Source organism: Manis javanica, chromosome 10 (assembly GCF_040802235.1).
Source record: "Manis javanica isolate MJ-LG chromosome 10, MJ_LKY, whole genome shotgun sequence".
Classification (NCBI taxonomy): domain Eukaryota; kingdom Metazoa; phylum Chordata; class Mammalia; order Pholidota; family Manidae; genus Manis; species Manis javanica.
Window position 1 is genome coordinate 86010616 of NC_133165.1, and position 12373 is coordinate 86022988.

The following is a 12373-nucleotide window of genomic DNA, read 5'->3' on the forward strand; positions in this document are numbered from 1 at the left end:
GCTGCAGTGGAAAGAAAGGACACAGGCTTTGGAGTCCCACAGACTTGAACTCCAAATGCCACTTAGCCACTTACCAGCTGGTGACCTTGGGCAAATCATTTAATCTTCACAGCCTCAGCTTCCTTAACTACAGAATACAAAGGTTGTGAGGATTAAACAGGATGATTCTATTAAGGCCAGCACAGTACAAGTGTGGCCTTGTCTCATTAAAGGCTCACAACAGGCCTGTGCTGACGTGTTATTATCACTTCCATTCTCCGCGTGGGAGCCCTGAGGCTTAGAAAGGTTAAATAATTTGCCCAAGGTCACAGGTCAACTCCCAGGCCAAAGCATATACCCACCATGCTCCTCCAAGCCTGTCGATGTAGTTTCTCTGTTATGCCCAGTGCCAGCGCTGGCTTCCTGCACTTTGATTTCAGCATTGGGTAGGGAGGAAATGATTCTAGCTCCACCCAGGAAGCCTGGAAGTAGCTCAGTAAAACTCAGCTTACCAGGGCCCTTCCAAAGCATCTCAAATCTCACTAGCACTTTACAGTTCACAGGGCTTTTATACCCATATTATCTAATGGATCTTCCAGTAATCCTGTTTTCCCCCATTAATTGATGAGAAAATGGAGGCAAGAGAAACTTTAAGTGGCCAATTCAGGATCATACAGGTAGGAAATGGCAATATTAGCCTTGAACCTACTGCAGTTCAGCACAGCTGACTTCAGACCCCTGTTGGAGAAGTCACATACCATCTAACACTGTTGGTCGTTGTCACCTCACTGTGTGTGTGCTGGTGGTGGTGCTTTCCCCTCTTCAAAGGGCAAATTTATTTTTTAACTTTTCAAAATCTGGTAATACGTAACTAAAAAGTCAAAACGTTCTGTGCAGCAGAATTCCAAATAATTTATGTAGATACTCCACCCCCAAGGAGATGCAACAGAGCTCCCCACTCCTTTAGTGTGGGCTTCATCGAATGCTTTCCTTCCAAAGAGTACAATATAGAAATGGGGAAAAGGTAACATTACAAGGGAGAACCCAACAAACACTCCCTCAGCCAGGTGCTCAAGGTCAACTCTACCGTGATAAGTCACGTTCATAGTGTGTACCCTTGATATAATGTGACTGAGAATGGCACAGTGCCTCTGTGATCTTTCTCCTGAAAATCTAGCCCCAGGCTAATCAAGAGAAAAACATCAAAGACCAATTGAGGGGCACTGTACAAAATACCAGTACCTCTCAAAACAGTCAAGAAACAAGGAAAATCTGAGAAACTATCATAGTCAAGAGGAACCTACACGACAACTAAGTATAATGTGGTATCCTGAATGGAATTCTGTACAGAAAAAGGATATTATTTTAAAAACCAAGGAACTCAGACTAAAGTATGGACTTTATTAATAATAATGTGTTAATATTGGTTTGTTAATTGTAACACAATGTACTCTACTCATGTTAATAAGAGGATACTGGGTATGGGGTATATGGGAACTCTTGGCATGATCTTTACAACTTTTCTGTAAATCTAAAACTGTTCTAAAATATACAATTTATTTTTAAGAGTCAAAAGTTTCAAAAAGATTTTCAGTGGAAAAGCTCCCTTCCAGCCTTGGTCAGCTGCTCAGTCTCCTTCCCAAGAAAAATGCCATGTTTCTTTTCACAGTGGTTCCACTAAGACAGCATGCTTTAGTGTTAAAAATCTGGCCTCCACAATTGGATGGTGACTCTCAATCTTGATCTCTGCCAGTTTCTAGCTGTGTGACACTAAGCAATTCGTTACCCTCTCTGTGCCCTGTGTGCCCTGTGTCCTCAAAGATAAAATCCTCATTGGATTATTGGGAATATCAAACATATGAATGTATACAGTAAGCACCTTATAAGTAGCTGCTTTTATTGTTATGAATAAGTAGGCAAATGTATTTATGCAACCAATGTGTTAAGAAATATTCAAAACTTGTAAATAAGGCACACACAAAAAATGACTAAGTGCCCTTTCAAAGATATTTTAGATCATTGGCTAATAACCCCACCTATGGGTCATCTAAGGGAAATAACTTTGTTTGACATACTATTTATTATTGATAAGGGCCCAAACATTATGAAATTAAGAGGTTAACCTGTAGAAGATTGGTAAATAGCAAATTATTTTTGTCTGGTAGAAAAAAAACAGTTATGGTTTTATTGCTGGGTAGGAATGAACCTTTTTTGTATCTAACTTTGTTACCTTATTCAAGCGTTCTTATTTCCACTGACTGTCAACAATGGTTTTCATTTCTTCCTCTGATCCATCCTTCCTTGACCACTCATTAAGTAGTTAAATAAATCTTGGTTCTCACTCTATGTCTGTATTAGTCAAGTTTATCTTGGTGGAAATTTTACTTTGACAAGCAGTAGCATGCCACACATACTGTTCTACCCCTTGGCTATGCTCATTAATACGTCTTGAAGATCAGTTTCATAACATAAAGAGCTTCCTTGCTCTTGTCTTATTTACCACTGTATAGAATATTTCATATGGGTATACAGTGACTACACCCATAATCAATTTGGCTAGTCCCCTATCGATGGACACTTGGGTTGTTTCCACTCTTACACTGTTGCAAACAATGCTGTATGAATCACCTTGCACATAGGCTGAGAGTAGAGTCACTTAGACAAAGGTGGATGTGAAGGCAAAAGGGGCTCTAGAGGACAACGGAGCCTAAAGGAGGGGCCTGATGAGCTGCTCCCAGGCCAGCCTAGCCCATCTTCCCCTGGCTCTGTGCCCACCTGGCCTCCTCCTCCTGCTGCCTCCTCATCATTCTGAGCTCCTGGTATCTCCAGACAGGAAGGGCCAGGCTTTGGTGCCCTGCAGGCCTGGGCTTCAGCTGGCGCTGGCTGGAAGATGAGGGTGCCTTGGAGAGGAGGATCTTGGGAGCTTGGGGCTTGGAGCTGGCACCATCCCTAGGCTGTAGCCACTGAGGGCACATACTCAACATGCCCTGAGGGCCCTGGTAAGGGATGAAGAACTGGGGGCCAGGGACTATCTGAGGAGATTGGGGGGCTGGGGGTGGGGGAGGGGCAGTGCCTAGCAGCTCTGGCACAGACTTGCTTCGGGTGCCCAGTTCAGGCGGGCGGTCAGGGCACACGGTGTGGCAGGCAGTGGTGAGGAAGGGACTGGCCAGACTGGTCATGACAGTCACAAGGTGGTCCAGGACACCCCCCTCCTGAGGAGACTGGGCAAAGGGCAGGCTCAAACGGGCTTGCAGCCGGTTTAGGAGAGATGGGGCAGCTTGGGCCTGGGCCACAAGCCCGGGCAGGGCTGGCCACTCAGGCTGGAAATGCTCGCTGAGCTGCTCCACTCGGGGCCGCCGCAGCAGCTGCCAGATCCTTTGCACAGCATTGAAGCTGTCAGTCAGCACTGCCCACTCCAGGGCCGTCTTACCCCGAACAGGATCCACCGCTGTCAGGTCAGCACCTGGGAGGGGGCACAAGGATGATTGGGATGGGACGGGGTTTAGTGACTTTCAGAAGAGCAGATTCTTTAGCAGCAGGACTGATTTGGGGTAGATTTAAAACCACAGAGGCCCATCCTGTTGCAGCTGGAATCTGAAAGCCCTCAGAGGCTACAGCCCAGGGATAGTACCATCCCCAGATCCCAACCTCTTGTTTAAAAATGATGAAAAAAACTGAAGTCCAGAGAGGGGAAATGACTTCAGAGTGACCTACTGGGGGCTTCCAAGCCTGGAGTAGAATAGGGAACACCTGAACCAAGGAACTAACCAGAGGAGTGATGTGTAGGTTGCCCAGGTCAGGGGATGCCCAAGCTGCACCCTCTGTGGCAGGTAGAGAGGGGCCCTACTGGTTCCCACTCCAGGTTCTCCTCATCACAACACCCCTCGGATTCTGGTGGGGAGCAGCAATCACTCTGAGCTAGAGGAGGGGTGCAGAGGTCACTCCCTTCTCACCCCAAACCCAGTCTGATGGTATGGGGAAGGGAAACCCTGGGTGACCAACAGAGAGCAGCGCCACCTTGAGGAATATTGAGGGACTGACATGTCTTGAACAGGGTGGACTTTCCCCTACAACAACCAACCCCACACCTCAACTACACATCACTGTGTCCCTGGGACTCTGGCTGGTCAGAGCTCAAAGTCATTCCAGAGAAGGCCAACACCCTTCTTTTACAGCTGAAGGCCAAAGAAAAAAGCCACCTGCTCAGGGTCATTAGTGGCAGAGCCAGGACTAAAGCTGAGAGTCTGGTTCCAGAAACGAGCCTTTTTTGCTTTAGGTTTTCCCGCTGATCTAGGTTATCCTCCCAAGCTTTCTTTTCAGGGACCGCCTTTGACAATATAAACAGAGCTATCAATGGCAGGACTTTGTTGATTGTGAGAAGCCCAAACACATTCCCCTCTTCTAGGAAGTTGACCTAGACTGATCCTCCCTCTCTTCTCAGCAACTATGACAGCTGACTCTGTCTGCCAGGGAATCTTGGGGGAAGGACTGGAGGCCATAGACCCCCATCCTGGCCCCATGCACCTGCCATGAGGAGGGCAGCCACGCATTCGGAATGGTCCCGCATGGCAGCCTTCATCAGTGCTGTTAGCCCCCGCTGGTCCCGGCGCTCCAGGTCCAGGCCTGAGTAATAGTTGAGTAGGAGGCTCACCAGAGGCACATGGCCTGCAAGGGACAGAGGACAGAGCTTAGCTCCCCAGAAAAGGGAGTGATGAAACCCCAAACCCACTCCCAACACAGCAGAGTCTGGGGTGGGAACATCACGCAGAGTGTGGAGTGTGGCTCTGTCTGAGGCAGGGGGACTGGTGGTGGGTGAGGTCAGCAGCCTGGCACCTCACCTGCCTGGGCAGCCAGCATGAGGGCTGTGTCCCCTTCTTTGTCCTGCTGGTTCACATCAAGGAAAGGACAGCGGCTAAGCAGGGCCACAACACTCTCAAAGCCGTGGTAGCATGCAACCATGAGGCCTGTCTGGGGAAGGAGCAGCTCAGGCCCTGTGCTTTCCTCGGGATCTGCTTGGGGCCCCGGTGCCTTCTAAACCCACATCTGTCCCAGAGAAGACCCACCCTCACTCCCTCCTTTCCTCCCAGGGATCCAAGCAGTGGGTGTTTGACCCTGAAACCCTCCGGATGTGTGTGGTGTGGGGGACAAAGGGTTGCCCTAGCTGCCCTGGGAAGCACTGGGGGTAGCTCACCCTCCCATTGCTGTCCACCTGGGTGGCCTCCTCTGGGGAGACCCCACCATCCAGCAAGGCTTGGAGCTGGGCAGAGTCATTGTGGACACAAGCCCGGTACAGGGCCCCCAGACGGCAGCCTAGGGTAGGGGTCCCACTGCCGAGGTAGGATGGTGCCTGAGACATGTCAAGCCCTGCCCTTCGAAATGGCGACTCTTTCTCTTCCAGCCTGGGGACAGGAAGGTGAGCCCCCTCCTCACGCAGTTGGCATCTACAACACAGAATGGAGGGGAGCAGTGTTTCCCTGAATCCCAGGGAGGGGGGTCCCAGCAGCTGCAAATCACCCAACCCTTGCCCAGGCCACGGGTGGGAGTCGGGGTAGGGCTTTTTCCCCCTGGGGTGTCCGGCCCCAACCGCGCCGACACAGGGCGAGCTCTGGGTCGGGAGGCTGAGAGTCAGGAGCCCTAGCAGGGCAGAGGGGGTTCCCTGTGTGCTCCAAGGAGAGGGCGGTCTTCTCGCGGGGTCTGGAGGCTCTCACGGCACGCCCGCACTCCCTGGGGCACACTCACCCGCTCTCTGGAGCGACCCAAAGTGGACTCTTTCTCCCCAAGAAGTAACGCAGGAGACAGATGGCTGGACCTAGGGAAGGGCTGCCGGGAACAGCCCGGGGCTGAGAGGATCAAGCCGAATTAGCCGGGAGGGGGGCGGGCGGGGCGAGCACACTCCCCTGGGAGCCGGCGACGCGACCCCCAGCGTGCTCCGCGCGGGCGGCCCGAGGCCCGGCGGCTGCGCCCCGAGCAGACAGACGGCTCTGCAGGGAAGATCGCCGAGAGGCGCTCGCCTTCCGCCCTGTGGGGCCAGCTGCCCCGAGACCGACCCCTCGAGGGTGCGTGGGCCCTGAGGGCCCCGACCGCAGGCCTGAAAGCCTGGGGCCCCTTCCCCTTCGGCGGGGCTCGGTGGCGGTGGGAGAGGCACCAGTGCGGACCTCTAAGGAGGAGCTGGGACCGGCGGGGCAGGGAGCGCGGCCGGGGGTCACCAGGACCTACATTTTGAGGTTCTAGGGAACTGAAAACAAAAAGAATTGCCTAACTAGAAGTACAGAAATTATGATATATTAGGTTTAGTGGACCAATTTCGGGGTAGTAAATTACACATGATACATTTAAATTAAAATTAATATTAGAATTATTTTATCTAAGTATTTAAATTTATAACTTAAGTTATTACTAAGTTACTTTAAAATTAATATTAAATATTACATATAATGGATTGGTTTTGGACTCAGGTGAGGAAAATTAATCCAATCATACTCCTCTGTTTATATCACTCCTACCATCATCACATACTAGATCTCACCCCTGTTTCATTTTACTTTGTTTGGTTTATTTCTTTTAGTGCCTGATCCCCACAGTCTGTTCTCCTTCGCTTTACCATGAAGCACTTATATGTCCTTGAAAAGGTACATTTCATTGAAAAAGGTAGTGTTGATTTTGTGTATGTTTTGACTAACACCCTAAAATTGTGTTACATAGCTCACTCAGTTTTTTTTTTTCCACTTACTACTGTTTTTGAAGTCTCTCCTTGTTGCTTTCTGTGCAGTGTATCAGTTAGGAGTCCCTTTGGTTTTAAGTAACCAAAAACTGACCCTGGTAGTGTGGTGGCTGCCATTGACTGGCTTCTCAACATCAGTCCAAAACTCCTGTTAGGGTTTCTTTTGAACTGCTGAATCTGGAAACTAAAATGACACTTCCCAGATTCCTTTGAGCTAGGATTCTGTGATTTAGGTTCTGCTCTTGTGTAAGATATAAATTTGGAGCACAGCTAAATACCATGAGACATCTGTTTTGCTGTCACAGATCACAACAGATACAGTGGGGCTTCTGGTGAGCAGCTTCCTGATTCATCAGCTTCCTGTAGTAGTGACTGTTGTTTCCCTGATCACATGCAGAGATCATGTGCCTCTCATAGCTGGTAGTTGTTCCTGGACTTAGAGCTTATTTCACCACCCCTTTATGTTGGAACTAGCCAGATATATTTCGGTTGTCTGCAGTTGAACCCTAACAGACACAAGTGACTTAAGTGAATAGAGAGTTGTTCTTCGTACAAGATAAAAAGTTCAGAGATAAGAAGCTGTTGGTGTTGCTATAATTTGAGGATGTAAGGACCTTCTCTTGAATTTTCCTCATGGTCACAAGATAGCTGCTCCAGTTCTAGCCATCAGAGTAAAATGTGGTAAATGCACTCTTTGAAATTCTATGTAGCAGCTAGAATAAGTCTACTAGATTATGTGTTAGACATCACTTACTAGAGGACACAGTCGCTATCTATAAACTCCCTTCTCTCTAGTCACCTTTTAGGCATGACCAAGGAATGGTTTTGGCCAATGAAATTCAAACAGCAGTCTAATGGGTAGGGCTCCTGGAAAAATCTTTGCTCTCTTGGTAAAAGATGTGGGGTAAACCTTATTACCTCTTTATTTTCTCCCTCTTCTTCCTGTTGCATAGAATTCCACTGGTGCATCCGTTTGGAATGCAGTCTTCTAGAGATGGACACCTAGGTTGCCTCCAACTTCCTGCCATTACAAAGAATGCCGCAGTGAACATCCTTGTACATATCTAGTTGTGGACCTGCAGGGGGGCATTTCTGAAACCACTGGGTGATAGGGATGGACACCATGTGTTGGGGAAGAAGAATTTTCCTCTTACCCTTCAAGGTTCCTCTAGCTGGCCTAAGAATCAAATTGACATGAGACAGATTAACAGGAGAAGAGAACAAAGCTTTATTACATACATAGAGGCCCAGTAATGAAATTGGAACCTAAAGAAATGACCAAGGCAGGCAGTTATTATACATTTTAGACAAAAGAGACAAATCAGTCAGGAATTGACAGGACAAAGAAAATTTAGGTTTGGGAGCTTTAATTAGTAAGGAATTCTATTCAGCATTTACCCTTGGGTAGTACATTAGTAAAAAAAGTAACAAGATTTGTTTATGAAGCCCTCTCAGCTCTGAATTCCCTGTCTCTGGCCATAAGGATGTATATCTACCTTATACAGATAGGGTACCCTTCACATGGGAGATTTCTTTCTTGGTTTCAGGGAGGGGCTTTGGAGTGTCAGAGCCATCACACCTGCATCCACTGTTTCTCTGCCCTTCCTCCCTACACGTTTATTGATCACGTGCTGTCAGATTGATCATTTTGCAGCATACCCTCCAACAGTGCATAAAAGCCTCCCTACATCCTTGTCAACACCTGTAATGATACATCCTTCTCATTTTTGCCAATCTGATGGAACATAACTATAAAGTGGTATCACCATTTCACACTGGACTTTTCTGATTATCAACAGGTGAGCATCTCTCCATATACCTGAAAGCTATTGTTTCCCCTCCTGCAAATTGCCTGCTCATAGCCTTTGGCCAATAATCTGTTGGATTTTCTGTTCTCTTATTGATTTTTCATGAATTCATTTTAATATTTTAGGTAATAAGCTCATTGTCAGGTGGGTTTTATATGTGGCCACTGTACTATAAACTTTTTTGTAAGCTTTATCTGTGGTGAGCTTCATTGAAAGAAATCCTGAATTTTGATGTGGTTAAATTCATCAAACTTTCTCCTTATATTTTGTGCTTTTGGATCTTGTTTAGGAAGAATTTCCCACTCCCAGATCACATCTTCATTTCTTTTATTAATATTCCAGCTTTATTTTTAATATCTAGTCTTTAATCAATCTGGAATTTACTTTTATATATGGTATGAGGAAAGAATCTCTTATGGACTGAATTGTCTCCTTAAAATTCATATGTTGCAACTCTAATCCCCAATATAACTGTATTTGGGGCTTTTATGGAAGGACTTAAAATTAAATGGGGTCATATGTGGGGCTCTAATCCAATTAGGCTGCTGTCCTTTTAAGAAAAGGAAAACACCATAGTGCTCTCTCCCCACCCCCTGCTTCTTGCTGGCACATTGATCTTGGACTTCCAGCCTGCAGAACTATGAGAAAATTAATTTCTGTTGTTTAAGCCCCCCAGTCTGTGGTGTTTTGTTATAGCAGCTCAAGCAGACTAATACAAGATCCAACCTTGTTTTTCCCCAATTAGTGAGATAACCTCATCTATTAAACAATGCTCTTTCCCTGATTTGTGATCTTTATCATATGTAAACTTTGAGTTCTTTTTAATGTTTTATGTTGTGTTTGAGTTCTCTTAGGTCATGTTATTAGACTGTGTGCTGATGCTACACTGATTTTATTACTCCAGCTTTGCAGTCTGTTCGATTACCTGAAAGGGTGAGTTGTCCATATTTGATTTTCTTTTTCAAAACTGACATTTATTCTTTCATATAAAATTGCAAATAAGTTTGTTGAATTCTTTAGAAAAAATTTTGCTGGCATTTTAACAGAAATTGCATTGAATTTATAGAGTAGTTTGGAGAAAATGGCCTCACAATGTTAAATTTTCTCTTCCATGAACATGCTGTATTTATTTCCCAGGTTTTACTTTATGTCCTTCAATAGTCTAAATATTTTTTTTCTCCAGAATAGTTTTATACATTCACTGTTAGGTTGATTCCTAGATTCTTTATAGCTTTTCTTGCTATTGTAACTCAAATCTGTCTTTCTCTTTTTTTGTTCTTATTGTTGATATAGATGTGCTTTTTTCCTCTTTCTCTTCCTCTTTCTTAGACCTTATATATGCCAAATCAGATTAAACACATTCCCCAGATCATGACATATTCTCATTTATTGGTCCCTGTGTAGTCTGCTCTTGTTTAATTTATTAATTAGCTAAGTACTTTAGCAATAGGCAATAAGCACCTATAATAATACCACCCTCCAAACAAAAGCTAGAACTTGACAATACACTACATCTTAACATGATTTCCCCAATATACCCCCTGCTCCTCCCCACCCAAGACAGCTATAATCCTGCATCTCATGTCCATTAATTCATTGCTTTCCTTTATATATTATTTTGCATCTTTAGACATCCCTTCAAAGTATACATATTATATATACATATATGATTCTAGTTCTTTTTTATTTTTATTTTTTTACTAGTAACTATTCTCCAGACTTTATTTGGATTTTACCAGTTTTTGCATTGATGATCTTTCTCTTTCCCAGGATCCAGCTCAAGGTGCCGTATCGCATTGGCCACCACGTCCCCTTAGTCTTTCCTGGCATGTGACAGTTTCTCAGGCTTTTCGCATTTTTCACGACCTTGACAGTTTTTTTGTTTGTTTGTTATCATTAATCTACAATTACATGAAGAACATTATGTTTACTAGGCTCCCCCCTTCACCAAGTCCCCCCCTACACCCCATTACAGTCACTGTCCATCAGTGTAGTAAGATGCTGTAGTGATTCTAGTTATTTTACTTGAAAGAATATAATGCCTTATGTAGTCTTCTGCTGTCCTTTATCACTGAATATATATTGGTAAGGTTCACTTATATTGTTGTATAAATCAATATGATTCAGTTCATATTGCTGTAGTCCATTCATCTTGGTTGCTATATAATATTCCATTGTGTAAATATACCACAGTTATCATGCTGCCTTATTGATGGATATTTGGGGTGTTGCCAAGTTTCTGCTACTATAAATTGTGCTGCTATGAGCACTTTTTGAGTGTTTGTATATGTAAGAATATCCCTTGAGTATCTACTTAGGCATGGAATCGTGGAGTGAAAAATCACATAATTATGCGATTTTAGGAGATAACACAAAACTGTTTTCCAAATTGTTTATACCATTTATACTCCAACCAGTAATGTGAAAGAGATCCTGTGGGTCTATATCTTCTTCCACCCTTGTATTGTCAGACTTTTTAATTTTGCCAATTGGAAGGATGTAAAGTGGAATCATATTACAGTCTTGATTTGCATTTCCCTAATAACTAATAATGTTGGATATCTCTTCATGTGTTTGTAGGCTATATGTAATAGAACTCCTTTGAGTTCTAGCTGGGCAAAGGCTATCCAGCTAGAGAGTACATTTTCCAGCATCCTTGAAATAAGTATGACCATGTTGCAAAGCTCTAGCCTATGTAAGTGGAGGTGATGTGCTCAGTTTCTAGAAGTATCCTTAATGAAACAGGAGCATGCTCTTCTCATCTTCCACTGTCTTTCCTGCTGGCTGCAGAACTTATGGCTGACATTAGATCAGTCATCTTGGATATGAGATACAAGCCATGTGTTGAAGGAAACACAGAGAAGGAACCTGGTTTATTTGTCTATACCTGGGCCAAAATCACACTATCCTAATTACTGTAGCTTTAAAGTAAGTCATATCTGCTGGGGCAAGTACTCCCATTTTCTTTTTCTCCTTTAATGGTATCTTGACTACTCTGACTAATTTGAATCCATTAATCAAATATGGCAAATTGAAGATGGCCACTAATTCTTTGACATGCCTCCTATTGAGAGGTGGTCTGTTTATCTTCCCCTTGAATCTGACTGGCCTTAGTGATTTATGGTGGAAGTAATGCTGTGTAACTTGTGAAGCCTCTCAGCTTCCACCTTGGTCTCCTGGAGAGCTCACTCTACAGACACTCTGCCAAGTTACTCCCTCTCAGGTTATCCCTCCCGGTTATCCCTCCCCATCTTGGGAGAAGTCCAACTTACAGACAGGCCACCTGCAGGCTCTACAGCTGACAGCCCCAGCTGAGTTGCCGCCTCCAGCCAGCATCAGCAGCACCCTGTGATGAGCCACCTTAGATCTCCAACCTCCTTAAGCCTTCAGATGACTCCAGCTCTTCAGTCTTCACCTATCTGCAACCACATAAGAGACTCTGAGAATGGCTTACCCAGCTGACTCTTTCCTGAATTCCTCACCCACAAAAGTGTGAGCAAAATAAAATGATTTTTAAGCCATTCAGTTTTGGGATAATTTGATATGCAGCCCTACGTAACCATGTTATCAAATTCCACTAAAAAATGTATTGGGATTTTGATCAAGACTCCACTTGTACCCTTATAATATTGCATCTTTTAATTCTTAAACCTGCTACAGCTTCCATTTATATAGAAGTTCTTTAATGTCTCTCAGTATTTTAGTTTTCTTCCTTAAGGTCTGTGCTAGAGACATCTTGTGCCCACCTATATCCAGTTCTTCTATTTCTTCCAGACACATGGGGGTATTATACTTCCTCATCTCTCTTGCAATGAGGCAAAGCTATGTGGCTAATAGGTTGTGAGTGGAATTGACATGTATCCTC

At 44.8% G+C, this 12373-nt stretch overlaps 1 protein-coding gene and 1 long non-coding RNA gene across 3 annotated transcripts in view; one reads left to right on the plus strand and one right to left on the minus strand.

Annotated features, from left to right (window-relative positions):
• Positions 1-10345, minus strand: part of ANKRD33 (ankyrin repeat domain 33) — an 18156-nt gene extending 7811 nt beyond the window's left edge. Inside the window, exons 1-6 of one of the 2 annotated variants that reach the window (XM_073213500.1) lie at positions 10245-10345; positions 7619-7721; positions 5171-5420; positions 4818-4947; positions 4504-4644; positions 2755-3442 (exon numbers count right to left, since the gene is read on the minus strand). In XM_073213500.1, the coding sequence (XP_073069601.1) occupies positions 2755-3442; positions 4504-4644; positions 4818-4947; positions 5171-5420; positions 7619-7721; positions 10245-10338 (1406 nt within the window). In that variant the 5' untranslated portion in view covers positions 10339-10345. Of the gene's footprint in view, positions 1-1360; positions 3443-4503; positions 4645-4817; positions 4948-5170; positions 5421-7618; positions 7722-10244 lie in introns of those variants that run through there. The other variant, XM_017662119.3, reaches the window with a different exon arrangement.
• Positions 5896-10250, plus strand: LOC140843611 (uncharacterized). The gene is made up of 3 exons (XR_012121491.1): positions 5896-6035; positions 6545-6608; positions 7654-10250. It is a non-coding gene; the product is annotated as an uncharacterized lncRNA (long non-coding RNA).
• Positions 10346-12373: the final 2028 nt, after the last annotated feature.